At 41.9% G+C, this 27,733-nt stretch overlaps 1 protein-coding gene and 1 non-coding gene across 17 annotated transcripts in view; both read right to left on the bottom strand.

The window, feature by feature from the left end:
- The window catches only part of DIP2A (disco interacting protein 2 homolog A), a 115,477-nt gene that overhangs the window by 35,305 nt on the left and 52,439 nt on the right, over positions 1 to 27,733 (bottom strand). For 15 of the 16 annotated variants that reach the window (XR_010111098.1, XM_034948025.3, XM_063601354.1 and 12 more), the window contains 7 exons: positions 26,144 to 26,263; positions 23,914 to 24,111; positions 6,376 to 6,467; positions 3,326 to 3,436; positions 1,905 to 2,028; positions 1,439 to 1,548; positions 865 to 967 (listed from right to left, as the gene is read on the bottom strand). Coding sequence is in view for 15 of the 16 variants with exons in the window: in XM_034948025.3 (XP_034803916.1) it covers positions 865 to 967; positions 1,439 to 1,548; positions 1,905 to 2,028; positions 3,326 to 3,436; positions 6,376 to 6,467; positions 23,914 to 24,111; positions 26,144 to 26,263 (858 nt within the window). In the remaining variant the exon portion in view is untranslated. The remainder of the gene's footprint in view (positions 1 to 864; positions 968 to 1,438; positions 1,549 to 1,904; positions 2,029 to 3,325; positions 3,437 to 6,375; positions 6,468 to 23,913; positions 24,112 to 26,143; positions 26,264 to 27,733) is intronic. The other variant, XM_063601353.1, reaches the window with a different exon arrangement.
- LOC112438110 (U6 spliceosomal RNA) lies at positions 9,801 to 9,905 on the bottom strand. The gene has a single exon (XR_003026593.1). It is a non-coding gene; the product is annotated as a U6 spliceosomal RNA (small nuclear RNA).

Below are 27,733 nucleotides of genomic sequence, written 5' to 3'. Positions count from 1 at the left end.
CAGGCTGCTCTCAAACTCTTGACCTCAAGTGTTCCTCCTGCTTTAGCCTACCAAAGTGGTGGGATTACTGGTATGAACCACTGCACCTGGCCTAAACACCTATATTTTAGATATTTAAACATACCATTCAATTTCACTCAGTAGTTTTGTTCAATTCTAGTATTACAATGTAAGAAAACTACTATGTAATGTAAGAAAAAAGAGTCCATTTTTACAGTTTTTAAAATTATTTGTCACAGTGTACCCCATAAATATATACAATTAGTACTTATCAATTAAATAATATTAATTTAAAAATACCTCAAGCTAAGTATCTGACATTTGAAGTAAATCAGGTGCTGACTATACTTTATCAACAGATCATCTATAACCATAAAGATTCTACTTATATATTTATATCCATGACAGCTGAGGTCAAAACTACAGTCACAGATAAAGTAATAGAAAACTAAAAGTGTTTTCCTCTTTTTGAATGATAAATGCCCTGACCCTCAGTATGTCACAGAGTAAGCCAGCCCCCCAGGGCAGGCCTGTGAACCCAGCACTGTGTATAAATCAATCAGTGGGATATAGGTTCCATGTTCCATAAAATCAACATCCATGTGCATTTACTGAAAACAACCCTGATGGGGTTGTCTGGACTCTGCTAAGAAACACCGTGTGCCCTCTTGGCCAGCACAACCACAGAGACCCTGTAAGCATGCTAAAGACAGTGCATCTCCCTACCTGGCATGACCTGGATTAATGGGCAAAGGCACTACCCAGGGGTGGTTTTGACAGGTGCAGTGACAGTCACATGATTAGGTACGTCGGGTATCTGTGTGAGGCTGGAGGGGCCACCGCCCCACCCCCGAGAGCCCTTACCTTCTGAGTACCCGCACGCCTGGGTCAGAGCCCGGCACTGTGCCAGCAGGGATGCGTGGGACACTGTGACCCCCACCGTACTGCCTTCTTTGCTGGTTTTATACTGAAAGATTTCAAGGAAAAAAACATGATGTGGTATTTCTAGAGGTGACAACAGACAGAATGGAAACTGGTAGAATCTTCAAAAGAAGAAGTGGTCAGTGTCTCTCCTCTAACCATCGGCCTCTAACCAGCAGCCCAGGTACATGGCAAAACGCTGGCCGCTGAGGGGATGCTTCAGTGGAAGTTGCGGCTCCTCTTGGGCAGGTGCCCGAGGGCAGTGGTGCGCCATGGGCTCCCTCATAACTCTCTGCATCCCCAGGGAGCCAATTAGGAGAGAATTAGATGAGAGAGAAACCTGGAAGGATCTGAGCAAGGATTTATATGACACTCTGTATCTCCAGGGCAGAGATAAAACAAGAACTCTTAGGCCAAAACTTAACAAAAAAGAACAGCAACTTACATTCTTATGAAAAGCAAGACTTAAGCCTGTGGGACATGTTTTTACATTCTCTAAGTTAGGAACAGTCATTACCTCAATGTAGGCGGTCCCAGTCCCTGTGTCCTGGGCCAGAGGGTGCCAGTCCTTTGGGGGCTTGGCCAGATGCTTCCCATCAATCACTAGCCAGGAGAGCGGGGGCCAACCTGTGACACACAGACAGGACACAGAACAGCAAGCAGTCAGAGGCATCTGCTCCCCACACTCGAAGCCTGCGCCTCCAACATGCAGCACTAGCTACTGAGCGAATAAGGAGCGCAAGTTTTAGTCTCATTTCATTTTATATAATTTAAAAAGGTACATCCGGCCAGTGGCTACCACATTAGACAGTACAGGTCGAGACATGAAGCCAGATGAAAACCGAGATTCACCAAGGACTCGAACAAGGGATCACTTTTGCTGAAGACCCAGACACCTCTGTCATGTTTAATTTCTGGAACACCATGCATTTAACACAGACCACAGTCAGAACACTGACTCCCCTTCCCTTGGGAGGCCTCACCTTTGAAGGCTGCCACCTCTCCTGTCTGTGCCTTGGGGAGGCCTTTCTGACAAGCGTCTGTGGTTAGGGCCAAGAAGACTCCACAGCTGCCCAGCAGAAACCCAACCTGCTGGCTGCCTGCATCCTGCAGAAAGCAGAGTGACCGTGTGGGGTGGGGTGCTCACAGCAGCCACAGCCCCAGACCCTTGGTGCTCCAGGCCATGCACAGAGAACAGATCTTTTTTTCATCCCTCATAAAACTTCCAGAATAATTCAGTCCCATTATTGATATATATGATCTTTTCACGGAAATAGTTCATGAAAATGTGACAACTATGTTTAAATTTAAAAGATAATTTTGGTTTGTATTTGTGGTGAAATATAAAGTTTAATGGGCTAATTTCTCAAAGTTTATTCTTACAAATGACATTTAGAAGCATTTTTAATAAACTCCAAAGTTAATGGCATTGAAATTTCTATTGAATCATGTTTGAAATTTACAAATTAATCTGGAGAGGCCTGGTCACTAACGATATTAAATTATTTCCACACAGAAACACATTTCCTTGTAGCCAAGTCTTCTGTGTCCCTCAGCAGTATTCTGTCATTTTCTTCATATAAATTTGGAGTTTACTCCTAAAATCTCTAGTTTTACTCCTAAGAATCACTGCATTCAAATACCTGCTCATCATATATTATCCTTTGAGATACACTAGTTTGATTTGCAAATTTTACTTTTGGGATTCTTGAATATTTCTGGATAATGCTCCTGTTAACAACTGCCTGAATTCTGGGACAGGATGACAGAAAACTGATTTTCTCAAATTCATGCCTTGTCTATTTTTTTTCAGTAATCATATTATTGATAGTTATATCAAAAATGTTACAGATACCTAGATCAGCAAGACCCCACATTAATAATTTATCAGCAACAGAAACTGCCTACGGTCATATAAGTGAACAGAAACGCAAGATAATTTCCATCTCGTTTATTCAAAACTGCCACTGAGAAGTGAGCTATATCACTGTAATGATATATTTATCCCTAAGAAATAATAATTATTTTCTATAAACATATGGTTTTGAGGAAAAGTTGAACAAAATCTTATTGAATCATAATTCTATTCATTAAAGGAAAAAATGGCTATCATTTCTGTTGGGAAATTCATGTAGATGATAGAACAGCTCCACCTAATAAGAGTGTGGTGTGGGAGCATCACCAGCAAAACGGTTCTCAGTGCCCCTCTCATTAACCAGAAGAGAGGCAGGCAAAACGGCATCTGATTTCTCTTGAGTCCTGGCCAGCCTGTTGACTACTAGCTTTCTCTCCTCTGTCAAAACAGCTGCTTGCTGCCTGCCCACATGAGTGAAAAGGAAGTAAGATACTGCTGGTATCAAGTTCAGAAGCGAACCACACGGGACCTGAGCCATGGGTTTGCTACCTTTCTTGTTAATGGCACTTCTATGGGGACAGGAACCAGCTCTGCCAGGAGACACCCATAAAATGCAACCATGAACATCACAGGGTCACTATTCGGAAACACGAGCGCCACCTACAACAGTACAAAGAAATGAATATTCCAAATTTCCAATTTTTACAATATCTAGTTAAATTAAAAGCTAGTTATAAATAAAATTTTTGTAAGCCCCAAATATTGTAATAATTGTGCTTGAAACCATAAGGGACAAGTCCAAATAGTATTTAACTGAGTAGAGACAGTTGACTCAGGGCCTTTGAGAACACGCAACAATGAATAACCAATAAGTGCTGACTTTGTAAGACAAAATTTAAGCTGTATCTATATTCTGTACTTGAGGTCTGGAAATTTAGTTTCTAACAAGTTTGTTTGTTGAAAAGGGCAAGGTTCTCCTTCAAAATTTGGTTTTAACAGTGGTTGCCCAGAATGTAACCTATAACCTTCAGACTAGATGTTTGGTATGGAAAGTATATTTTTACAGAATTTGTTAGGAAGAGCTGTGCTCACTTTTATAAAGTGTAATATTACAGGAGGCAGAATTTGCCACCAATTTCTTCAACTCAATCACTGTGACCTTGTCCATTTTATTATGATTCACCTAACCAAAGAGATTCTCTTGCAAGTCAAGAATCTGAAAGTCTTTATCCTTGTAAGAATGTTTTTCAAGAAAATTAGTGATTCTTGAATTCATTCTAAAGCGTTGCATAAAATCTCATCTATGAACACAACATATCATAAAGTATTATTCTTAAACTGTTTACATTTTTATAGCCAAGTACACATTTCCTTTCTTTTCTGATAACAGCTACCTCCATTTCTACTTGCGTTGCTTTCTGTGTATTCTCTAGCTCATTTGTTTTAAAATACTCCCTCAGCTGGGTCAAATACCCACCTACTGGTGGGTCATTTTCCAAATAATCACCCACTCAGGAGAGCCGTGAGTGTCCCCTGCTGCTGAGGACTCCACTGCTGAGGGTCTCGGTTCTCCTGATGGTGGGTGCTGAGGATTCCACCCCACCCTGGAGTCTTGGTTCTCCTGATGGTGGCTGTGCTGCCCCCTGGACTGCTGCCAGTGATGGTCCTGGGGCCTCCACTGTGGTCCTCCTGCTTGCACCCTACTCACTCACTCACTCACGTGGCTGAGGGACATCTTCTAAGAACTTGACAAGAAAGTGCTTGCAAGCCAAACGTTTCTGAGTCCTGCACGTCTGAAAATGGCTATACTATTCTCAAATCTGTTGAATCTCTGGGAACAGAATTTTAAGTTAAAATTATATTCCCTCTGAATGTTTGAAGCATCATTCCACTCTCTTTCAGTTTTACCAATGAGAAATCCCAAAAGCCACTGTCATTGCCAATCCTTTGTGTACATCCTACTTTTCCCCTGAAAGCTCTGGGATTCTTTTCTGTACTCCTCGTATTATGCAATATTATGGGCGTGCGTTTTGGTGTGCATCCTTGAATATTTACACTCTCCAGGTCTGGGATATTGTCCTGAATTACTATTTTCATTTAAAATGTTCTACTTTCTGTTCTCCTTTCTCTTTCTGGACTCCAGTTATCAGTCAGGTGTTGTGTCTTCTTGATCGAGTCTTTTTGTCCTATTTTACTCCGCTCTCCATCTCTTAGTCTTTCCTACCGGCATCCTTTTCTTGACTTATGAAACATCTTCATCTCTGATTTCCAAGAATATTAATACTCACTTTTTAGAAACATTGTTTTCTGTATCTAGCTTTCCTTGTTGTTTCCTCTTTCCTCCCTTCCTTACTTTTCTTGTCTCTTTCTCACTCCCTCTCTTCCCTTCCCTTTTCTTTGTCTTTTGGTATTTTCTCTCATATTGACATTTCCTTCTTAAAAGTCCTTGGCTAATAGTTCACATTAAAGACTTAGGCACTGAAAGAGCTACTTGGAACTGTCTGCCAGCTTGTTAACCTGCAGTTTCCTTGTTGGGTGATCTGACACAGGTGACCTTCTCACTAGGGGATTTCACTGGTATGTTGATTTTCACCATGTTCTCCTAATTTCCACCCTGGACTTTCTAGTATACCAGGGTCCTCCAGTCTGGTCCAGCTTGCCTACAGTAGTACTGTCCAACAGAAGTTTCTATGATGACAGAAATGTTCTACCTCTGATCTATAAATACGGTAGCTACTAGCCACACTCCTACTGAGCCCTTGAAATGTGGCTTGTGCAACCAAGAAACTAAATTTTTTATTTTATTTAATTTTGGTTAATTTAAATAGCCCCAAATGGCTACTGCCAACCATATAGGGCAGTGTAGCACAAGAGAATAAGTCTCCAGCATCCTATTTTGGCAGATACGTACAAGGAGGTTACCCGGACACACAGAATAGGGAAGGAGATAAAAATACAGAATTTCACAGCAGGGTTTCAGACCTTTAGATTTTAGTTCATAAAATCTAAGCTCTGGAATCTAACATTTTTAGTATCAACATATATGAAGTCAAACAGAGAAGAAGATGAAGAAACAGTGGACAAACAATGAAACAACGAGTGCAGAAAAAGAATGCTGCTTTACTCTACATCACAAACTTTGCCATATTTAATATTTTTCACTGCTTTTTTTTTTTCTTCTCTGAGACGGAGTCTAACTCTGTCGCCAGGCTGGAGTGCAGTGGCGAGATCTTGGCTCACTACAACCTCCACCTCCCGGGTTCAAGAGATTCTCATGCCTCAGCCTCCCGGGTAGCTGGGATTACAGGCACGCACCACCACGCCCAGCTAATTTTTTGTATTTTTAGTAGAGACAGGGTTTTGCCATGTTGCCCAGGCTGGTCTCAAACTCCTGAGCTCAGGCAATCCACTCACCACAGCCTCCCAAAGTGCTAGGATTACAGGCATGAGCCACCGCGCCCAGTCCTCACTGCTGATTTTAAATCCCTTGTATTAATGCTGTAATTCTAACTAAATTATAGAACACTAATTTCAATGAAACAGATTATTTAAGTCTCTGCTTTTGCTCATTCCAACAAAGTGACATTCTAGTTACTTACTCTGTCTCCAGGTTTAAGTAGAGGTTCATTCTTACTTGTCAGTTTATTAAGTAGAGTATAAGCTAGTTTTAAACTCCGACTCCAAAGTTTACCTAAAACAAAATAAAAATACTAAGCAATGTAAAATTTAAGAAACAAGTAATTAACATTTTAATGTAGAAACCAAAATACCCCGAAATATACCATTACCCCATTAGTGGAAATTTAGGTAGTTTCCAACTAATAACTATTCTGCACAATGTTGTAATGAACATCATTGTTTTCTCTTAAAAATAGCTTACAGATTTATTTTTCTTAATACAAAAATAAAATAGGATTTTATTATAGAAAATCTGGACTACAGAAGAGCCAGCAGAGGCAGGTTGCAGTGACTCACACCTGTAATCCCTGTACTTTGGGAAGACGAGGCAGGCAGATCACTTGAGGCCAGGAGTTTGAGACCAGCCTGGCCAACATGGCAAAACCCCATCTCTGCTAAAAATACAAAAAATTAGCTCAGTGTGGCGGTGTGTGCCTGTAATCCCAGCTGCTCGGGAGGCTGAAGCATGAGAATTGCTTGAACCTGGAAGGTGGAGATTGCAGTGAGAGCCAGCCTGGGCAATAAAGACATTATCTTAAAAAAAAAAAAAAAAAAAAAAAAAGCAAGCAGAAAAAGTCAGTATTTGGTATACATATGTATATGTACGTATGTGTGCATATATATACAGCTATACACATATAAACACGTATACATGCCTGTATAATTTTCAAGAAATGAGATACTTCACCCTACTTTTTAAATTAATATTGCATTGTAAATGGATTTTCATTACATTAAATATCCCTCAATTACATCATTTGTAAAAGTAGCACATAATTTCTTTAATCTTTACAACAATTCATGAAATGGGTCATATCTTTGTTTTAACATGTTAAATTCCTAATTTAATATGTTAAATTTAAGATGTTAAAATACCAGCCATCCCCAAAGAGAAGTTCCCCTGACCAAAAATCAAGAGACAATATAAACAAAAGCAACAGATCCAAAGGTGATCCGGGTATCAATGCCATCCATTCTTTACTTGGAAAGCCATCAGGACCTCACGCCAGGCACAGGGCCCAGGAACCAGCTCTTATCCCCTGAGGTCCTTCCCACCACACACCCCTCCTGGCGCAGCTGCTATGCTCATAAGCACTCAATAGGGGAGAGCTTCACTGAGGAAGACAGGACAATAGAGAAAGGAAAAGCCTAGAGGACTGGGGGTGTCTAGAGAGGACGACAGAGGCAGGGGTGACCATGGGACAGGAAGACTGAGAAATCTGAATCTAACCCCCCACACTTGAAGGAGCCTTAACACCCCCTCACCAAGCAGCCTATCAAAGAAGCAACACAAAGTCATCACTGAGCCCTTTAAGTCCCTGTGGCACAACTGCAAGCAGGTTGAGTAGCCATGCCCTGCAAATGAGCGCTCAATTTCCCGTGTAATAATATGAAGCTCAGGTGCAACACTATGAAATAAGTGAACTGTGGGACCTGAGAAATGAATGAGAAAAAAAAAATACTAGACTGGGCACGGTGACTCATGCCTGTAATTCCAGCACTTTGGGAGGCCAAGATGGGTGGATCATCTGAGGTCAGGAGTTCGAGACCAGACTGGTCAACACGGTGAAACCCTGTCTCTACTAAAAATACAAAAAATTATCTGGGAGTGGTGGCACACACTGTAATCCCAACTACTCAGGAGGCCGAGGCAGGAGAACTGCTTGAACCCAGGAGGCAGAGGTTGCAGTGAGACGAGACTGTGCCACTGTCCTCTAGCCTGGGCGAGAGTGAGACTCCCTCTCAAAAAAAAAAAAAAAAAAAAAAAAAAACTCAACTCAAACCACTGTTTTAGCCTATTTTAAAAGGTCAGTTTAAGGTGTTAATAATTGTAATGCATAAAGAATTTCAAACTGAATCCAGCTACATAAAAAGAATAATGCATCAGGACCAAGTCAGTTTTATCTCAGGAATGCAAAGAGGTTCAACAGAAAACCCACATAATTTGCCACATTAACAAAATAAAGGTGAAAAATAAAACAATCATATCAATAGATGGAAGAAAAGAAAAACAGTTTAAATCATTCATGATTTTAAATGATTTTTGAAATTCTTCTTAAACTCAGAATAAAAGGAAACATACTTCCTTAATGTGATAAGGGGCATCTTTAGAAACCCAACAGGAAATATCATAATTAATGGTTGGATATTGAAAGCTTCCCCTCTGAGAGAAGTAAGTAAAGGATGTCTGTTTTCAGCATTTTACTGAAAGGCTTAGCCAGTGCAAAAAGGGAGAAAAAGCTGAACAACTGGAAATATAACTACCATTATTTGCAGATGACACGATGGTGTAGCTTATGAATCTTTTGTAACTGAATTTAGCAAGGCTGCTAAATATATCAACATACAAACACCATTTGATTTCTACATACTAGCAATACAGAGTAAACAGGCCTGGCGCAGTGGCTCACACCTGTAATCCTGGCACTTTGGGAGGCTGAGACGGGCAGATTGCCTGAGCTGAGGCGTTCAAGACCAGCCTGGGTGAGATGGTAAAACCCTGTCTCTACTAAAATACAAAAAATCAGGCGGACATGGAGGCAGGCACTTGTAATCCCAGCTACTCAGGAGGCTGAGGCATGAGAATTGCTTGAATCCAGGAGGCGGAGGTTGCAGTGAGCCAAGATCGTGCCACTGCACTCCAGCCTGGACAACAAAGCGAAACTCTGTCTCAAAAAAAAAAAAAAGTAAATGAAGATTTTTGATGAAAGTATCCACCACAAGCTTAAAACACACACACACTAAGTACTTGAGACTGCCACAAGAAATATGCAAAATCTCCCCACAGAAAACCATACATTACTGAGATAAAGTAAAAAATATTTGAATGGAGGGACAGATGTCCAAGGGCTGGAAGACTCAATAATGCAAAGGTGGCCAGGTACGGTGGCTCACGCTTGTAATCCTAGCACTTTGGGAGGCCGAGGCAGGTGGATCACCTGAGGTCTGGAGTTCGAGACCAGCCTGGCCAACATGGTGAAACCCCATCTCTACTAAAAATAAAAAAAATTAGCCAGGTGTGGTGGCAGGCGCCTGTAATCCCAGCTACTCAGGAGACTAAGGCAGAAGAATCACTTGAACCCGGGAGGCAGAGGTTGCAGTGAGCTGAGATTGTGTCATTGCACTCCAGCCCGGGCAACAAGAGCAAAACTCCATCTCAAAATAATAATAATAATAATAATAATAATAATAATAATAAATAATGCAAAGGTGTTAATTCTCTTAAGACTCAAAGTAATGGTAATAATCTCAGTAGGTATACTGTGACACCTGATAAGCTCATTCTAAAGTGGATCCTGAAATGCACAGGGTAAGAATTGCTAAGACACTCTTTTTTTCAGTTTTTTAAAATATGGAACATTTCACAAAAGTGTGTCATCCTTGCACAGGTACCATGCTCATCTTCTCTACATCATTCCAGTTTTAGTGTATGTGCTGCCAAAGTGAGCATGTAAGATACTTTTGAAGAAGAAAACAAGATGGCAGGCTTTCTCTATAGATGTCAAGACTTATTATAAAACTATGGCAATTAAGACAGTGTGGTATAGGCACAAAGATAGAAAATAAATCAATGAAATAAAACAGAGAACAGCAAAACAGATCCACCCATGTGTGGACAACTCAGCTGATGACCCACGTGCCACCACAGAAGAGTGGGGCAAGGGCTGTCTCCTCCTTAGACAAGAACGGGACAGTAGGTTATCTTTCTTTAGAAACGAACCCGGGAACCCAGTCCCACACCATTCACAAAAACACATTCCAGGTGAATGGCAGACCTAAATGTGAACAGTAAAACAACAGCATTTTCCCAAATTAATGGAATAATGTTTTGATCTCAGCCAAGGGAAACAGTACTTAAAGAGAACACAAAAAGCAAAAATCGGGCCAGGCATGGTGGCTCACAACTGTAATCCCAGCACTCTGGGAGGCCAAGACAGATGGATCACCTGAGGTCAGGAGTTCGAGACCAGCCTGGTCAACACAGTGAAACCCTGACTCTACTAAAAATACAAAAAATTAGCCGGGCCTGGTGGTGCACACCTGTACTCCCAGCTACTTGGGAGGCTGATGCGTAATAATTGTTTGATCCGGAAGGCAGAGGCTGCAGTGAGCCAAGATCACGCCACAGCACTCCAGCCTGTGCAAAAGAGTAAGACTCTGTCTCAAAAAAAAAAAAAAAAAAAAAGCAAAAAGCAAAAATCATAAAAGAAAAGAAGGTGATTGATAGAACTTCTGTTCACTAAGCTACCATTAGTGGAAAGCCAGCCACAAACAGGGAGAGAACTCTTGCAAGGTATTACTGACACAGGGCTGGGATCCAGAATATAATATAAAAAATTCCTATAAATGATCCTGTATTAGAAAAGGTGCAGCTGCTCTGCCTAGGGAGTAGCCATTCTTTTACTCCTTTGCTTTCTTAATAAACTTGCTTCCACTTTACTACACTGACTTGCCCTGAATTCTTTCTTGCACAAGGTCCAAGGAGCCTCTCTTGGGGTCTGGAATAGGATCCCTTTCTGGGAACATCTTCCCGGTGAATTCCAAAGGGACAATACTGAGGAGACCCCCGACCCAAAGGAGATAAGACCACAGCACCAATTGGCCGACTTTGGCTAAGTGGGGTGCATTTACCAGGGTAAAGGATGGAACTGGGTTAGAGTCCCAACTTAGGGGAGTCAGAGTTTCTCCTAAGACAGAGTGGGTTAAAGGCCCCTCTTAATAAAAGGCAAGGGCACTTGAACAAACCTGGGTTCGAGGCCCAACTTGGGAAGGTTAGAGACCTTCCTAAGATATAAGGGGTTAGAGGGTCCCCCTTCAGTAAAGTCCCTCGTGGCCAAGAATGGATCTGGCACTACAGAATGTTAACCACTATTCTCTCTGGATTCATCTGCCTTGCACTCTTTGCTGACGGCTTTGGGTGACAAGGTTAGGCATGTACAGGATCATGGAACATGGGAGCATTTTTTCTCCCCAAAAGGGGAAACTCCAGAGCTGACGGGACAGCTGGAAAAGATCCCTTCATTACTGACAAGCGGCCGCCTGAACTTTTGATTCAGCATCGCCGCAATGGCTGGGTCTTTCTCCGGTCTCCCTGAGCTCCTCACCTTCCCCATACTGCCATAGGCAATGCTTTTCTCCCTTTCTCTTTTCCATCTTTTCTGTTACTCAGGGCAACTGCTCCTTCATCTTGCCCAGAGACCACATGTTGAAAAATGTCCTTGGGAGTTGACTTGTAACCACGCGGAAGGTACTTTCTCTTGGTTTCCACCGAGTGAACAGGAATTTGAGGGTTCATATCGTAGTTAGCTCTGAAGGTTATCTCGAGCAGTTAAAAGCCTTTGCAAGCTCAGAATTGGATGCTCTGGACTTCTTCTGGGAATAGTCCAAGTGCCCAATACTGTAGCTTATTGGCTAAAGTTTATTGTTTTCACCTGGGAGGTTACCTTTGGTAAAGTTCCAAAGTCAGAAATATTGGCCGTAAGGCCTGGCTGAAGTTGGGTAATAAGAGATTTAAAAGGAATTTTAAAAAAAAGCACTATGGGCCAGGTGCAGTGGCTCATACCTGTAATCCCAGCACTTTGGGAGGCTGAGGCGGGTGGATCACAAGGTCAGGGGTTCAAGACCAGCCTGGCCACCATGGTGAAACCCCGTCTCTACTAAAAATACAAAAAAAAAAAAAAAAAAAAAAAATTAGCCAGGCGCACGCCTGTAATCCTAGCTACTCAGGAGGCTGAGGCAGGAGAACTGCTTGAACCTGGGAGGCGGAGGTTGCAGTGAGCCAAGATCACGCCACTGCACTCCAGCCTGGGCGACAGAGCCAGACTCCATCTCAAAAAATAAATAAATAAATAAATAAGAAGCTAGGCGTGGTGGCTCACATCTATAATCCCAGCACTTTGGGAGGCCAAGGCGGGTGGATCACCTGAGGTCAGGAGTTTGAGACCAGCCTGATCAACATGGAGAAACCCCATCTCTACTAAAAATACAAAATTAGCTGGGCATGGTGGCACATGCCTGTAATCCCAGCTACTCGGGAGGCTGAGGCAGGAGAATCGCTTGAACCTGGGAGACAGAGGTTGCGGTGAGCTGAGATCGCGCCATTACACTCCAGCCTGGGCAACAAGAGCAAGACTCCATCTCAAAAAAAAATTTTTTTTTAATTAATTAAAAAAATAAAAGAGCACTATGGTTAAAAGTCACCTTAAAAGCAGATATTCAAGGTCTAACAGCCTGGGACTCCTTGGGGGAAACAGAGGAGGCGCCACAGACCCCATTTTGGGAAGAACCTCTGTTTTCCTCATGAAACCCCAGGAATTTAAAATTTAAAATCTCAAAATCTAAGGCTCTGCTCTGTTTTGCAGCACTGTGTTATCTGACGGTTTTGATTTCACATGACGGGAGAGCTCTGGTGTAATAACTAGGGAGGAAATATACTTTGGGGGTAGCTAATGGCAGTTGTAGCGGAATACACACCTCTCTGCATGTTTGGATCAGAGAAGCATGCTCTTGGCCACCTAGAAGGTATGGAAATGTCCCCCAAGCCCCACTGAGAGATAACACTCCCATGGGGAATGGGCTGATTCCCTTTTTGAGGATCCAGTATCTGGTATAGAAATGAGAACTTTGATTTTTGGAATCTGCTTTGCCTTCCAGCTGCTTATTAGGCTCCAGAAACTGCATGTTTCCCTAGCCCTGTTTAGCAAAGAGCTCCACCCTGAAGCCAGTAATCCAGTTAAGAAACTTAGAAACTGGAAAATGGAAAATCTTACGTCTCCTGGATCTTCTGTCTATTTACATGTTATGTGTGTGATGTTTATATATGAAAGAGCTTTGATTAATTGGTTTAAAAATACTAAGACCTTAAACCAAATATCTTGTCAGAAAAATTAAAACTGTAATGCCTTTTAGTTCATGTGACTTAAGTAACCTTTGGGAAATAAAGACAGTTTTAAAGACTATTGGTAAAATAAAAATATCTTCAAAAATTTAGGCATTTGGTCTAAATTAGGCAGGTCAGATATTAGGTTTGCTAAATGCTTTACGGTCATAAACTGCTTCTTCGGTTAACAATGTAACATGTACTTGAGACTATGGGACTATGGGAAAAGCAGTTCTACCTGCAAGGTGTGAAATGTGCATGGAAAGTGAAATGTGTTTTTGGTAAAAAGATTGTAAGAAGTCATGGGAATGTGGATTTTTTTTTTTTTGCCTAGATTAAAGGGTTAAAGGATTATTTTCAGTTGGATAGAATAATGCTGAAGGTTTGAGCAAGTTGTGGAAGGTTTGTGAAAAATTAATCTTGTAAAAGAAATTGTGTGTGAACACACTGGCCTAAAGTTAAAGGGGTATTATTCAGTTTTTCCATAAATTGAATACTGGAATAAAAGCACAACAGTTTTCTTGGAGCATGAATCTGCTCTTTAACAAAAAGTGTAAAGGGTTATAAAAGGTTTATGAGAATCTTACCTTATGGTTGAATAGATTTGTCTACAAGGTTTTATTAAGAATTGGGTTTGACATCAATAATGCGCTAATGCAATGGTGAAATTTTGCTTTCTCCCTTGAGCAGGATTTTTATATTAAAAAAATAATGAAAGATGGCTGGGTGTAATGGCTCATGCCTGTAATCCCAGCAATTTGGGAGGCCAGGGCAGGCAGATCACTTGAGGTCAGGAGTTTGAGATAAGCCTGGCCAATATGGTGAAAACCGGTCTCTACTAAAAATACAAAAATTAGCCAGGCATGGTGGTGCACACCTGTAGTCCCAGCTACTCAGGAGGCTGGGGCAGAAGAATTGCTTGAACCCAGGAGGCGGAGGTTGCAGTGAGCCGAGATCACGCCACTGCACTTCAACCTGGGTGACAGAGTGAGACTCCGTCTCAGGAAAAAAAAAGAAAAGAAAACAAAGATTTTTGTTTGCCTTTTGAATAAACTATAGGAAAAAGAAGGGAAAGAAAGGAGACAGATTATTTGGAAAGCTAAGTCTTCCTTCTATTAATGAGTAAAGGATTTTGCCTTTTAAAAATTTTTGAGTTATCATTTTGGGTAAATGAATGACTTATGGTGACCTGGGATTCTATTTTGTAATATCAAGCGTTTAAACCTTTAATATTTGACAAACTTTCCAACATCATACTCTAAATTCTGCCTTTTCCTGACCTAATTAATCTTTTAGATATTAGGTCCTCTCAAGTCCAAAAAATGACATATTCAGCTTATTTGGTATAAAAATCACACAGCAAGCACTGTCAGATATGAAATGATGCTTGGCCTTCTTTGGGCTATATTTGTATAAATATGTTATTGGTTTGTGTTCCAAAATCGTGTGAAACTTCTATAACTCTGATATGACAGTACATGTTATTAATAAATATAATTGGTATGTTAAATTGTTCCATGTCACAGAAGTAATCAAAATTCCTAGTCAATTGTGGCTTTTGTAGAGGCTGCCCTAAGGCATTCTGTCATCCATACAAAATTGTTGTCTTGTTTGGGTCCTCTTTAGAAGGTGGTTTTATAATCAACTAGAGAACTCTAACAGGTGTTTTTGAATGCAGGTTTCTGATAACTTTGGAGATTGTGACATTAGAATAGAGGAAAAACTTTCAGGACTCTGATGGAGAGCCAAAATGTTCATGAATATCGAACAGGAGTTAACTGCATGAGCTGAAGTAATAGGACTAACAGAACTAATAGAAGACAGAAGTAACTTGTTTTGACATGAGCTGAACTAATAGGACTAATAGAACCAGTAGAAAACAGAAGTAACTTGTTTTGACTTTTTGCTTAAATTGTTGCTGATTCTTTGTTTTGTTTTTCAGAGCCAAGAAAACTTCTCTTTTGAGCTATTTACAGCTTTTAACAATTGAGTAAAGTAGAGAGAAACAAGAGAGATGGGCAATGTAAAAATCTGGATCAGGCCGGGTGCGGTGGCTCATGCCTGTAATCCCAGCACTTGAGGAGGCCGAGACGGGTGTATCACAAGGTCAGGAGATCAAGACCGTCCTGGCTAACATGGTGAAACCCCGTCTCTACTAAAAATACAAAACATTAGCCGGGCGTGGTGGCGGGTGCCTGTAGTCCCAGCTACTTGGGAGGCTGAGGCAGGAGAATGGCGTGAACCCTGGAGGCGGAGCTTGCAGTGAGCCGAGATCGCGCCACTGCACTCCAGCCTGAGCAGCAGAGCAAGACTCCATCTCAAAAAAAAAAAAAAAAAAAAAAAAAAATCTAGATCAATATTCTAATTCTGGGCACACTGGAATCAGCTAGCAATCCCATATCATCTTAGTTCTAACAGTTACCCAGTTCATGAAAATCCCTATTTAATTTACTTGGGATAATTTTACTTATTTTGTTTTACTGTTGTGGAATATATTGCTGTTGTACTCTGTGTAGGAATGCAGGATAAGCTTACTCAATGTTTTCTTAAACTGAACACTTATTAACCTTCCAGATATCAAATTTTCTTGGCGTTATGAATGGCCCTCACCATACTGATGCTTTCTGACTGAGCTCCTTTCTTTCTCAAATATAAAAGACCCTAATAGTTAGGCAGGAATGTCATCACTCCTGTTCAGCCTGAAGAAGTTATAGAAGATGAATCTTTGTCCCTCTACAACCTTTAGAATTAAGGCTTCTCTCATAAAACAGAGAGGGGAAATATGTCAGAGGCGTTTAAACCAGAGCAACTCCATCTTGAATAGGGGCTAGGTAAAATAAGGCTGAGATCTGCTGGGCTGCACCCCCAGTAAGTTAGGCATTCTAAGTCACAGGATGAGATAGGAGGTCGGCACAAGATACAGGTCATAAAGACCTTACTGATAAAACAGCATGTGTGGTGAAGAAGCTGGCCAAGTCCCCGCAAATGAAGATGGCAATGTAAGTGACCTCTGGTTGAACTCACTGCTCATTATACACTACTTACAATGATTGGCATGCTAAAAGACACTCCCACCAGTGCCATGACAGTTTACAGCAGCCATGGCAACGTCAGGAAGTTATCCTAGATGGTCTAAAATGGGAGGAACCCTCAGTTCCAGAAAACTGCCCACCCCTTTCCCAGAAAATTTATGAATAATCCACCCCTTGTTTAGCATATAGTCAAGAAATAACTCTAAGTATTCTTAGTCCAGCAGCCCAAGCTGCTGGTCTGCCTATGGAGTAGCCATTCTTTTATTCCTTTGCTTTCTTAATAAACTTGTTTTCATTTTATTTACATATACTTCTTGAGACAGGGTCTCGCTCTGTCACTTAGGCTGCAGTGCAGCGGTGCAATCTTGGCTCACTGTAACCTCCACCTCCTGGGTTCAAGCAATTCTCATGCCTCAGCCTCCCGAGTAGCTGGGACTATAGGCGCATGCCACCACACCCGGCTGATTTTTGTATTTTTAGTAGAGACAGGCTTTTGCCATGTTGGCCAGGCTGGTCTCAAACTCCTAGCCCCAAGTGATTCACCCATCTCAGCCTCCCAAAGTGCTGGGAGTATAGATGTAAGCCACCGTGCCCAGCCTTTCACTAAAGAAAAAATGTGTAAAAGATTCAAGGGGTACTTAACAAAAGAGCAAGTTAAAATGACAGGAAAGATCTCAATCTATTTAGTTATCAGTAAAATGCACATTAAAACCACAATGAAATACCACCATATTCTCACGAGAGTAGCTAAAATTCATAAGCCTGACAATACCAAGTGCTGATAATGATGGGGAGCAGGTAGGGCCCACCCACACTGATGGGCCAAGGGTGAACTGGAAAACGGTGGTGCCATCTCAGCAATGTGAAGGTGCCCATAACCCTAGACCTAGTACTTCCACTCCTAAGTACTCAACCTTCAGAAACATATGCTTAGCTACCACGTGGCACACACCAGAATCTTCCTGGGAGCACTGTTTCTAGTAGCTAAAACTGGATACAGCCCATGTATTCCAGCAACAGCATAATGCTTAAGTAAATTCTGGTATATTCATTCCTCAACAGAAATAAATGAATTACAACTACCCGCAATAACATGGATGAATTTTAAAAGCACAATGGTGGAAGACTCTGCTTCCGAGTAGGAGAGGGTACTGGTGGCAGACCAGCACTCCTGCCTAAGATGAGTTTAAAAACTGAATAAAATGCAGAAATGATCTTTTGGAGGCAGCAAGTTGCTGCTCAGCAAAGACAACTAGAGGAGTTAAGATTCCAGAGAGGGAAAACCCTCCGGAAAGTGAGCTGAGCTGCAGCTGTCTTCACGCTGTCCATGTTCAGGGATTCCAGCCCCCACGGGGGGCTGAGTATCCACCTGGAGCAGTCCCACCAGGACATGAAGAAACCTGCAGAGCTTTTGGTAGAGGCTAGGAGTCTCGAGAGCACAGCCACCTCCTGCAGGACATGTGCTGAATCCTCTGGCTGTGTGCAGCAGGAGACCAAGAGCCCATGTGGAAAACCTCTGAAAAGCAGAATGGGGTTGTTAAGAAGCCACAAGGAGACCAACGCCACGGCTGGGAAGCCATCAGAGGAAAGAGACACATGGACACACCAGGCACTGGCAGAAAGCCCAGGAGAGCCAGAGGAGAGCAAAGGCCGGCTGGGCCAGGCATGACTGGACTGCAGCGACCAGCCAGCCACTACTCTACTTGGAGGGGAAAGGGGTTTCTCTTAAGGAAGATGACATTGTCTGGACCTGCCATAATGTTTTTATACACAACATACAATATTCAATCAAAAAGGCCAGGCATGGTGGCTCACGCCTGTAATCCAGCACTTTGGGAGGCTGAGGCAGGCAGGTCACTTGAGCCCAGGAGTTCAAGACCAGCCTGGACAACACAGTGAAACCCCGTCTCTATAAAAAAAAGAAAATAAGAAAGAAAGAAAAAATTAGCTGGGCGTAGTGCTGTGCACCTGTAGTCCCAGCTACTCAGGAGGCTGTGGTGGGAGGATCTCTTGAGCCCAAGAAGTCAAGGCTGCAGTGAGTTGTGATCACCACTGCACTCCAGTGTGGGCAACAGAGCAAGACTCTGTCTCAAAAAAAAAAAAAAAAGAGAGAAAACACAGACAAGAGCAACAGACCCAAAGGTGATACAGATATTGGTGTTAGCTAACAAAGACTTTCATTTACAATAATTAATGTGTGTATTCAAGGCAGCAGAAGCAAAGATTAGGAAAATGTATGGAATAATGAGAAATTTTTCCAGAGTATTAGAATAGTAACTATAATAGAGAAATGAAAATTCTAAACTGAAAAGGCAACATCTAAAATAAGGAACTCATCAGGATTTCACAGCAGATTAGAAATTTCAGGGCCAAGAGCGGTGGCTCACGCCTGTAATCCCAGCACTTTGGGAGGCCGAGGCAGGCGGATCATGAGGTCAGGAGATTGAGATCATCCTGGCTAACACAGTGAAACCCTGTCTCTACTAAAAACACAAAAAAATTAGCCGGGTGCGGTGGCAGGCGCCTATAGTCCCAGCTATTCGGGAGGCTGAGGCAGGAAAATGGCGTGAACCCGGGAGGCGGAGCTTGCAGTGAGCTGAGATCGCACCACTGCACTCCAGCCTGGGCGACAGAGCCAGACTCCATCTCAAAAAAAAAAAAAAAAAAAAAAGAAATTTCAGAAGACAAGATTAAAGAATTTGAATAAAGGAAAATAGAAAATATACAAATTGAAGTATATATAAGAAAGAATGCAAAATATAAAAAAGAACATTAAACACGTAGGACTCAGGGAAAAAGTATAAGTGTAACTGGAGTCCCAGAAGGAGAGAAGAAAAAAAGTGAGGAAGAAGCAATATAGTAAGAGAAGATGGCTGTAATTTTTCTCAAACAGATAAAAGACACCATTCTACAGATTCAAGAAGCCCTGTGGACATCTTGAAAATTTCAAAGAACATCACGGGAAATTTTCAAAGAACATCACCTCTAAATATGTCATAGTAAGACAGCTGCAATTCAAATAAAAAGAACACTTTTTAAGCGGCCATACACATTACTGTCAATAGCGCAACAATGGTCTGGCATCTTCTCAAAAGCCTATAACAATATCTTTGCATTGCTGAAAGAAGATAAACCACCACGAAATATAACCTTCAAAAATGAAGTTGCCAGCAAACCTACAGTATAACGAACATACAGGAAGTTCTACAGGCCAGAAGGAAATGATTACCCAGGAAAATACAGAATCTCAGGAAGGAATGTATATAGTAAAAGAAAGAATAAAAATGTATGGCTGATTAAAACAACAAACAAACAAAAAACAATGGGCCGGGCATGGGAGCTCACGCCTGTAATCCCAGCACTTTGGGAGGGAGGCCGGCAGACTGCTTGAGCTCAGGAGTTTGAGACCAGCCCAGGCCACATGGCGAGACCTCGACTATACTAAAAATACAAAAAAGTAGCCAAGCATGATGGTGTGTGCCTGTGGTCCCAGGTAAAAGGGAGGCTGAGGTGGGAGGATCACCTGAGCCTGGGGGGTGGAGCTTGCAGTGAGCCGAGATCACGCCCCTGCACTCCAGCCTGGGTGACCGAACACAACCTTGTCTCAAAAAAATAAATAAATACACACAATGGTAGTAATATCTTACACTTTGTAAATAAATGCAGACTTAAACTGCAAGCCAAGGAGAATATTAAAAAAAAAAAAAAAGAGGAAGTGTGTCACAGGCTGGGTTCTTCACAAAGCAGATGCTGAGACAGGCTCAGGCATGCAAAAGGATTACTAAAGAATAAAAATCTGTGACAGGAAAAGACAGGTAGCAAGATTGGGCAGGAGGAGCTGTCAAGCCACAATGTAGAACTGACAGTCTCCACAAGCCCAATGCTGTTTTTAAGGAAAGTCCATGCTAACAGAAACTAGGCCCTTGTCCCACTGCCTTACTTGGCCATTGGCCAGGGACTGCTCTGCCAATAGCATGACCTAGATTTGAACGCTGGTTTAACAGTTGAGGCTGTGAGCTAAGCATACTCATCAAAGGCTGGCAATGGGCTCCTTTCTTAAAGAATTACAGATCAATTTTTCTAATGAAAACAGACGTAAAAATCCTAAACAACTTATTGGCAAATTAAATCTGGGTGTATATTTAAAAGGGTAAGATATTATGGCCAAGTGGGATTTATTCTACAAATGAACGGCTGCTTTACATTAGAAAATTAATCAAAAGAATTCACCAAATTAATGAAGGAGGAAAATCATATGATCTTCTTTCTAGCAGCAGAAAAAGCATTTGACAAAATTCAATCCCAACTCATGATAACAACTTTTAACAAACAAGGAGAAGGGAACGTTCTTAATCTGACAGTTTCTACCAACAAACAAGCAAACAAAACTACAGAACACATCATACTTAATTACCACAGGCTTTTCCTCAGATGGAAAAACAGGCAAGAATGCCCACTCTTCAACATTGTTCTATTTCACACTGTACTGGAAGTTCTAGCTTGTGCAAAAAAACAAAACCAAAAAAAAAAAAAAAAAAAAAAAGAATAAAAGTATAAGTATTGGAAAGGACAAAATAACACTATCATTATTCACCAATAATGTGATTTTTGTAGACAGGTAATACAAAAGATATATAGACAAACTTCTAATTATGAGTAAACAAAGAACTAATAAGTTAACTTAGTGAGATAACTGGATACAAAGTCATCATATTTTTTTTTTTTTGAGATGGAGTCTTGCTCTGTCGCCCAGGCTGGAGTGCAGTGGTGCGATCTCAGCTCACTGCAAGCTCCGCCTCCCGGGTTCATGCCATTCTCCTGCCTCAGCCTCCCAAGTAGCTGGGACTACAGGCGCCCACCACCACGCCCCGCTAATTTTTGTATTTTTTTTAGTAGAGACGGGGTTTCACCGCATTAGCCAGGAAAGTCTTGATCTCCTGACCTCATGATCCGCCTGCCTCGGCCTCCCAAAGTGCTGGGATTACAGGTGTGAGCCACCACGCCCAGCACAAAGTCATCATTTTAAAATAATAATAATATAGACTGCAATTCTATATATAAGCAACAAATCAGTAGAGAAAATTACAAATTACAGCACTTGTAACAGGAATAAATCTAATAAAAGATGCTCAAGACTTCTGTATTCCAAAGTATAAAAACATTACTGACAGAAATTGAAGCAGGCCTTTAAAAAGGGGAAAATATTCCACAATCATAAACTGGAAGATTCCATAATTGTAATACAGGTTGAGTATCCCTTATCCAAAATGCTTGAGATTAGAAGTGTTTGGGATTTCAATTTTTTTTTAGATTTTGGAATATTTGCATTATATTTATTTCCCAGTTGAGCATCACATCACAAGTCCAAAAATCAGAAATCCAAAATGCTCCAATGAGCATTTTCTTTGAGCATCATGTCAGCTTCAAGCAGTTTCAGATTTTAGAGCATTTTGGATTTTGGATTTTCATATTTGGGATGCTCTCAACCTATAAAACATTAATTCTATTCAAATTGAACTGGAGATTCAATGCAATGCCAATCAATATCCCAGTAGTAATTTTTATGGAAATTGACAAGTTAATTCTAAAGTTTACTTGGAAATACAAAGAGCCAAGAAGAGTCAAGGCAATCTTGAGGAACCATCACAGAGCAAGAGGACTCCTAATGCTACAGTGATTCAGAGCATGGAGAGACAACAGACTGACAACACCCGCCGGCAACAGGAGCCCAGAAATAGACCCGCAAGTACATTTTTCACCGACTATATAACAAAGTAACACTGCAGTACTTTGGGGAAAGGATTGCCTTTTCAATAAATGATACTGAGTCAGTTAGATACTCATAAGAAAATGACTCCAACTTTATACCAACAAGATACAACTTTACTCCAACAATATACAAAATTAAATTCTAAATGGATCATCACACCTAAATGTGAAAAGTAAAACAATAAAGGTTTTAGAAGAGCATGCAGGAAAATATCTTTGTGACCTTAAGTTTGGTAAAAAATTTCTAAATTAGACAAAAACTTAGCTACAATACAGGAAAAAAAAAACAACATGTAAGTTAGATTACATTAAGACTTTTCATTCATTAAAAGCCATAATTAAAAGTGTTAAAAGGCAATCCAAATAGTGAGGAGACATTTGCAAAACATGCATCTCACGAAAGATGCCTATCTGAAACATACAAAGAAATAAGAGGCCAGGTGCAGTGGCTCACACTTGTAATCCCAGCACTTTGAGAGGCTAAGATGGGAGGACTGCTTTAGCCAGGAGTTCGATATCAGCCTGGGCAACATAGGGAGACCCCCATTTCTACAAAAAAAAGTTTTTTTGTTTTGTTTTGTTTTTTTTTTTTAATTAGCTGGGTGTGGTGATGTGAGCCTATGGTCCCAGCTACTCCGGAGGCTGAGGCAGGAGCATCTCGAGCCCAGGAGGTCAAGGCAGCAGTGAGCTATGATTGCACCACTGCACTCTAGCCTGAGTGACAGAGTGAAACCTTTTCTCAGAAAAAAAAATAAAAAAGAAAGATGAAAGCATTAGCAAACAGAGAAATGAGCCAAATATTTGAATAGTACATAAATGTGGATATTCAAACAACCAATAAGCATATGAAAAGCATAATTTGTCACCAGGCAAATGCAAATTAGCCTGTGCTACAACACACCTACAACAAAGACTATAATGAAATAAACAATATCAAAAGCTGGTGAGAAAAGAGTTAACTGGAACCCCTCACGTACTCACTGCCTGTGGGAGTGAAAACTGCTGCACTGCCTTTGGAAAACTGTTTGGCAGTATGTCCTAATGCTGAACAATTCTGCTTCTGCATTTATACCTAGCACAAATGCCTACATATTCTCACCAAGAAACTCACATAAGCATGTCCCTAACAGCACTATACACAATAGCCCCAAAGTGGAAACCACCCAAACGTCCATCTACTTAAGAGTGTGTAAGTAAGTTCCAGTATATTCACACGATAAAATAATACCATCAATGAGAATAAACTAAAAGAACACTTGTTTAAAGGCAGGTAAAGCCAACAGTGTGGGCAGTCAGGACAGTAGTTACCCTTTGTGTGTGGAAGGGGCGTGAGGGGCTTTGAACCTAGCAACACTTCTGCTTGGAGTGCTGATTACAGGACCATATTCACTCTGTGAATTCATCAGGTTGTATATATGCTTACTATTTGTGTTACAAAAAAAACATAGTATGGAACCAAAAGATGTCAAACACACAGAAATACATACTGCATGATTCCCCTTATACAAAGTTGAAAATAAGACGAAACTAAACTACACTGTTCAGAAAGCATATATAGAACGCTCCAAACACTTGAACCCAGAGCAATGGCAGTCACCGTGCATCAGTGAGTGGTCCCCTCTGGTGGGATGGGTACCTGGTATAGGTCAATGTTCTATTTATCTGCCAGCTGTGCTGGTTTCTCAGGAATATTTATCAAGCTGTATGTCTATGCTGTGTTATGTGTGTGACATTCTACAGCTAACCCAGAAGCACAACTGCTTTCTGTTAACACTTGCCATAGGTGAGAGTGTAGATGGCTTTCCCAGTTGTATCCAAGGCAGTCAGACAGGGGGATTTGGGCTGTGTTGTGCCCCAGCGCTGCAAGGTGGCCAACAGCGACGGCGGTCGGGGGACACCTGCAGTGAGAGGCTCCCCTCTCAGCACACTCGTCTCGCTTCCCTCAGGCTTCGGCTGATTTGGATCTGGTTGCTGAACTACAAGCAAAAGCAAAACTTTAAAATCAGCAATTCAGAGCACCACGAACACATTCTGTTTTTAAGCATTCATAGTTTATAATATTGTTTTTAATCCCAACTATAAAAAAGCTTACAATAATTTGTTTCGATTTTTGCATCACAGTCACCGACAACTAACCAAAGGATTAAAGGAGCTTTAGTCATGGATGATGACAGCTGTGAAATAAAGTTAAAAACAACCCACCATCCTGGTGACCACAACCTCACAGACAAAGGTGACCTTGGAGTGGTTCCCACTTTCCCAACTTCTGGACAGGACTGCGGCACCTCTACTACCTCTGGCACCACAGCGGTGAACAGCCAGGTATCCACAGCCTGGAGATAGGACCTGGTGGTCCACTCAGACAGGAGGAAAGCAAGCAGAACCACCACTTCAGCCTAGGGATCCAAACAACTATCACTATGTTCAAAGAAAAAGAATTAAAAGATTATTTGATTATAGGCTGGGCGTGGTGGCTCATGCCTGTAATCCCAGCACTTTGGGAGGCCGAGGCGGGTGGATCATGAGGTCAGGAGATCGAGACCATCCTGGTTAACATGGTGAAACCCTGTCTCTACTAAAAATACAAAAAAAAATTAGCCAGGTGTGGTGGTGGACGCCTGTAGTACCAGCTACTCGGGAGGCTGAGGCAGGAGAATGGCGTGAACTCAGGAGGTGGAGCTTGAAGTGATTCGAGATCGCACCACTGCACTCCAGCCTGGGCGACAGAGTGAGACTCTGTCTCAAAAAAAAAAAAAAAAAAAAGATTATTTGATTATATAGCTCCTGGAAAAAGATTACTTTAATCTTGTTTTTTACTTTAAAAAGAATTAATCTTTTTCTAGGAGCTGTATAACCAAAATTTGCCCAAGTGGTAAGAAACACTGCTCTAAGATGCATTCATACCAATAAACTCTGAATTTGAAAGGCACTGTGTGATGGCTAATATTGATGTCAACTTGATGGGATTGAAGGATGCAAAGTATTCTTCCTGGGTGTGTCTGTGAGGGTGTTGCCAAAGGAGATTAACGTTTGAGTCAGTGGACTGGGAAAGGCAGACCCACCCTAAATCTGGGTGGGCACAGTTTAATCAGCTGCCAGCACAGCCAGAATAAAGCAGGCAGAAGAACGTGGAAAGACTAGACTGGCATAGCCTCCCAGCCTACACCTTTCTCCTGTGCTGGATGCTTCCTGCCCTCGAACATTGGATTCCAAGTTCTTCAGCATTGGGACTCAGACTGGCTTCCTTGCTCTCAGCTTGCAGATGGCTTACTGTGGGACCTCACCTTGTGATCGTGTGAGTCAATATGCCTTAATGAACTTCCCTTTATATGTATACATCTATCCTATTAGTTCTGTCCCTCTAGAGAACCCTGACTAATACACACTATCTGATTACAAAGGGGAAATAATCTCCTGAAAGCTATGTCTAATCCTCGGGTGTGGAGGAGACTCTGGGCTGGTCGGCTGCCAGCAGTGTCACTGTACAAACAGCCAAGATCTGCGAGTAGGACCAGCATGGGGCCCCTGTGGCCTTAACGACACATGTTTGTACTGGCTTCATTTCTGGTTTCTGCTTGCTAGTTTTCTCTTTAAAAAAATATGTGTGTATTCTTCCTAAATACGTATTTCATTCACATATGAGAGGCTAAAATTCTGAAAAGCAGCCAAATCTATGCTGAAAATTAAATACTTTAAAACCACAAGAAGGTAAGTATTTCAGAGTTAAAGTTTAAATTAAACATTTAAATAATGTAAGTTAAATAAAACCTTAGAAGAATTTTTAGGAAATGCTAAGTCACTTGAATATGAGCAGCAAATTTTCTACCTGCTCAAATAAAGGAAGCAATCATGTGATTCTAAATTCACCATTGCATCCAGTGACCACTGAGTCTGGAAACAGAATATATATAGCAATATCCATGTATAATATACATTTGCCTGTGTTTCTCAACTTCGTGGCCACCCTTTTCATACAAACAGAAAAGCTCAAAGTTGGACAACTCTTACCTTCCAACAATTCCTCAAAATCATCCACAAAGAACTCCTTCAGTGGAGGGCGCTTTGGCCTCTTCAGGGTGTTCAGAAGCTGCTGGATTTTGGAGGACACTCTGCTGTTCACAGGGACACCTGTCACGGGAAGGACAGAGGAGCACTGAGGCCAGGACACATCTGAAGAAGTGGACACAGGTGTAAGGTCCAAGGACAAACCACACGATGCATCAGAGCTTACAAATCCATCCAAGTGTGGGCCCCACTGGACAGTCATTTTGGAATCAATTCATTTAGAAAACACTTACTGAATGCCTTCCAGGAAACAGGACTTGTTCTAAGCTAGCAGGTTTTTTTTGTTTTTGTTTTTTTGCTTTAGACGGAGACTCACTCTGTTGCCAGGCTAGAGTGCAGTGGCATGATCTCAGCTCACTGCAATCTCCGCCTCCTGGGTTCAAGCGATTCTCTTGCCTCAGCCTCCCAAGTAGCTGGGTCTACAGGCATGCGCCACCACGCCTGGCTAATTTGTATTTTTAGTAGAGATGGGGTTTCACCATGTTGGCCAGGATGGTCTCGATCTCTTCACCTCATGATCCACCTGCCTTGGCCTCCCAAACTGCTGGGATCACAGGCGTGCGCCACTGCGCCCGGCCTAAGCAGTTTTTTAAATGGTCCAGGGACCCCTGGGGCATCCAAGTCCCTTTCAGGAAGTTTATGAGGTCACGACTATTCCATGGTAATGTTAAGAAGTCATGGCCCTGTAATCCCAGCACTTTGGGAGGCTGAGGCAGGTGGATCACGAGGTCAGGAGATCGAGACCATCCTGGCTAACACAGTGAAACCCCATCTTTACTAAAAATACAAAAAAGTAGCCGGGTGTGGTGGCGGGCGCCTGTAGTCCCAGCTACTCGGGAGGCTGAGGCAGGAGAATGGCATGAACCTGGGAGGCGGAGCTTGCAGTGAGCCGAGATTGCGCCACAGCACTCCAGCCTGGGTGAAAGAGGGAGACTTCTTCTCAAAAAAAAAAAAAAAAAAAAAAAAAAAAAGTCATTTGCCAGCCAGGAGCAGTGGCTCACAGCTGTAATCCCAGCACTTTGGTTAGCTAAGGCAGGAGAGGATCGCTTGAGGCCAGAAGTTTAAGACTAGCCTGGTCAACACAGCAAGACCCTGTCTCTACAAAAAATTTAAAAAATAAAAAATTATCTGGATGTGGTGGCTTGTGCCTGCAGTCCCAGCTCCTTGGGAGGCTGAGAAGGAAGGATTGCTTGAGTCCAGAAGTTTCAGGCTACAGTGAGCCATGATCATGTCAGTGAACTCCAGCCTGGGCAACAGAGTCACTATTAAAAAAAAAAAAATGGGGGGCTGGGCACAGTGGCTCACCCCTGTAATCCCAGCACATTGGGGGTCTGAGGTGGGCAGATCACTTGAGTTCTAGACTAGCCTGGCCAACATGTCAAAATCCCATCTCTACTAAAAAATACAAAAATTAGCCAAGCTTGCTGGTATGCACCTGTAGTAAAGAAAAAAAAAAATTAGCCAAGTGTGGTGGCAGTTGCCTGGAGTTCCAGCTACTTGGGAGGCTAAGGCAGGAGAATCGCTTGACACCAG

Source organism: Pan paniscus, chromosome 22 (genome assembly GCF_029289425.2).
Source record: "Pan paniscus chromosome 22, NHGRI_mPanPan1-v2.0_pri, whole genome shotgun sequence".
Taxonomy (NCBI): Eukaryota; Metazoa; Chordata; class Mammalia; order Primates; family Hominidae; genus Pan; species Pan paniscus.
This window is presented reverse-complemented; position numbering and strand designations above follow the sequence as displayed.